Source organism: Geospiza fortis, unplaced genomic scaffold (assembly GCF_000277835.1).
Source record: "Geospiza fortis unplaced genomic scaffold, GeoFor_1.0 scaffold194, whole genome shotgun sequence".
In the NCBI taxonomy this organism is placed as follows: domain Eukaryota; kingdom Metazoa; phylum Chordata; class Aves; order Passeriformes; family Thraupidae; genus Geospiza; species Geospiza fortis.
The window spans coordinates 4,483,532-4,486,932 of NW_005054322.1; the positions used below are offsets into that span (position 1 = coordinate 4,483,532).

Below are 3,401 nucleotides of genomic sequence, written 5' to 3' on the forward strand. Positions count from 1 at the left end.
TATTTGGAGGTGGGAGGATGAAGGGATTTAAAGAGACAAATCAAATTGCACTGTGCTAATTCACCTAGTACCTCTCTACCTGTTGAAGTACCTATAACCGCACCCCTGTGAGGTTTTGTTGGCTTTCACAGAATCTTTACGTAGCTGCAAATTTAATTAATTTGAGAAACTGGAGTTAAGATTTCCCTGAAATAAGGACTCCATGCCGAAGCATTGTGAACTCATGTTAACCTGCCAAGTGAGACACTTCTGAAGAGCACCCTCACAAGTTATCTCTGTCTTGGGAATATGATGAAATTGAAAATTACGAAGAGGACTCTGTGGCTTTCCTGATAAATCAGGATAAATTATTAATTGGGATAAATCATAATATTTTAAATACAGATAACTACAACAAAGTATATTGGATTGGATTAGACTTAATGAATTGGCTTGACGTGGAGTTAACTGCCTATAATCCCATGATACAATATTGTACATTGCATCACATTGTGAGTGGTCACTAAAACACCTGAAGGCTGGGGCTTGTGACAGAGTTTATTTGGTGTGTACTCATCATTCCACACAAGTAAGCGTAGTTCTTGTATTTCACCAAAATAACTGGAGACTTTATCTGGTATTTAAATTGTGTGTTTGAGCTTTTTGTCCATTTTTCTTTGCATTGGTAAAAACACTGGTGAGTTGTCATCCTTTTTGGTTATCTTCACCATAAACAAAACCATACTAAGATACATGTGTGTATATAGTGCTTTTTTACTTGAGGTATCCCTTTTCCCCCCTTATTTCCAGATTTACAAGGGCCCAGACTGGTCGTTCCGATACACAGGGCTGCAGCTGAACTGTGAATACCGATTCCGCGCATGTGCCATTCGCCAGTGCCAAGAGGCCACGTGTCACCAGGACCTGGTGGGCCCCTACAGCGCCCCAGTGCTATTCATCTCTCAGAGGACTGAGCCTCCAGCAAGCACCAATAAGGACACTGTGCAAACCACAAGGACACAATGGTCACAGAGCGACCAAGTGTGTGCTGCTGTCATCCTTGCACTTTTTGCTATCTTTTCCATTCTGATTGCTGTTATCATTCAGTACTTCGTCATAAAGTGAAGAAAAGAGATCTATTTTATAATGCTGCCCATTACATTTTACTTTCTCATAATCTAAAAGTAATTCTGTTCTCTTGCTTTTACAAAACCAGGCATTTAGCACCGGCATTGGGACTGATGCAGACTTTCTCAGCCACTTTAAAATGCTTACTCGTAGGTATAGGCTGACACATGTTATTAAAATGCAAGCCACAGAAATATAATCTTTTCTTTATATGCCTTCATGCAGTACAAACTCGATATGGGGCAGGCACACAGTGTTTAAGGAAAAGGGTTTGACCAGTAAACACAAGTGTAAAGGTGATTTCCTGGCCCACACTTCTAAGGGTTGCTAACATAACAGGGAAGAATGTGTAGATCGCATTTAAAACTTACACTAACAAACTTGTGCTGTACACAATATTAATCTGATGCTGTGAAAGCAATTTAGCGCTGTATTTCTACCTCCTCATTTGTCTTAATTATTTGGGAAGCAGGATTTATGCTGAAAAACAGAAGGGGCTTTTCTCAGGCAGCAAATAATAAACTGGATGGAAGAGTATGCATGAAGGAAGCTTCTTATCTGATAAATGTGGAGTTCTTCACTGCAAGTAGATGTTTTGGAAAGACTACAAGGAGATGGCACAAGTGGTTTATCTTACCCCCAGGATTTGGTGTTTACTTACAAAAAATGCCTCTTTTACTTCTGAATATAGAAGGTAGAGTGTGCGAGACCTTCTTAGATTTGTTATTTAAATTGAAAAACACATTTCCAAAGTTGACCTTTGATTGGATGCAGTTTATACAGATGTCTGTGCCCTCTGATTTTGGCTAGTCAACAGAATTTTGAGATAAAATTCATTATTGAATTTTTGCTGTTTCCCCAGCGTTCACTTGCCATATCCACCCAAAATAAGCACTGCCTTTTTTTTGTTTGTTTTGTTTCTATCTTTCTTTGTCTTTTTTCCCTTCCTTTCTTTCTTTTCTTCTTTCTTTCTTTGGGGCACCAAATCAGAAGACGAAGTGTAGTAATTTGCACCAGAAAACTTAAAGCTGCTTTTTTCTTGAGATCCTAATGTTTAATGTAATGTCTCTTTGGATACTGTACCAAATTGTTGATTGCATGTAGTTAATGTTGCATTAGAGCACTTTGCAATTGCATAACTCATCAATGTTTTGTGAGCTTGCATTTGTGAGTTCTTGAATGACCAGACTGAATTTTAACAAGTATCCCATTGAACATCTTGCTAGATGTCAATGATTGCCAGTGACACAAAGCTTGTAGTGAAACTATCTTAAAAAAAATCCTTGTCTCATCACACTTATGTTATTTGTTATACACTTTGTAATTAGCTACTTTTAATTTATTTGAGTTACAAGATAGTGGATCATTAATGACTTCTAGTTGTGTTCAGTTTAGCATTTTTAATAGTATTAAACACTTCTGTCAGTCTTAATAATAATAAAAAAAGGAACCTCTGTCTTGTGCTTTGAAGATCTCTGAAGAATTTCTCTTATATTAGAACGGGCATGTATTGTAATTGTTTATACGTCCAATGATCTGTGCTGTAGAATAATGTTGCTGAGTTTTGTTTTTTTTAAAGAAAAAAAAAAGAAGAAATGGCGAAGAACTTGGCCTCCACGTGGAAAGAACGATCTGTCTTTAAAATGTACTGTATGTTTACATTTTATTTCTAATTTGTCATTTGTACGTATAGGCTGATACCTTCCCGCAGGATACCACGATAACTGATGTTTTCTAGAACCTTCTTAAAAGTGCCATGTTTGGCAGTGCAAATGAGGTTGCGTGTCACAGCCCAGAGATTTCTTATGGTTGAATGTCTAAAACGGTAAGATTTGTTACTGCAGGCAACCTGCAGTGACTTACGTTTTTCATAGTAAAATTCAAATGAGCTCCTATTTTTGATAGTCATTTAATAGTGTATTTGCCATTTGAGCCTCAGTGCATATTACTGCATTGAAGACAGTTTTTAATGTAATCTTAATTTTACCTCATATACTGTACATTCCAAAAATAAATAAATAAAAGAAAAAGAGAAACTCTAAAGTTTTTAAAACGCTATAGATACACTACCAAACATATCACTTTACGGTTGTACAACGTCGGGCTCCATGAAGACGAACCTGTATAGTCTGATAGAAAATACATAAAACGATGTAGCAAAGTACCTTTAAGAGTCTGTGGACAATAAAAGTACCTTCTTTTTCGCTGCTGGTGGTCAGTCCTGTGCGTGCACCGCTGCCGCCCCTTTCCCCTCCCTCCTCCCCTCCCTGGCTCTCTGAGTGCCGGCCGGTTCC

The 3,401-nt window shown here is 37.8% G+C and overlaps 1 protein-coding gene across 1 annotated transcript in view; it reads left to right on the forward strand.

The window, feature by feature from the left end:
- The window catches only part of FNDC3A (fibronectin type III domain containing 3A), a 94,153-nt gene extending 90,838 nt beyond the window's left edge, over nt 1-3,315 (forward strand). The window contains exon 25 of the mRNA XM_005420775.3: nt 790-3,315. Coding sequence (XP_005420832.1) covers nt 790-1,104 — 315 coding nt within the window. The 3' untranslated portion in view covers nt 1,105-3,315. The remainder of the gene's footprint in view (nt 1-789) is intronic.
- The last annotated feature ends 86 nt before the right edge of the window (nt 3,316-3,401 follow it).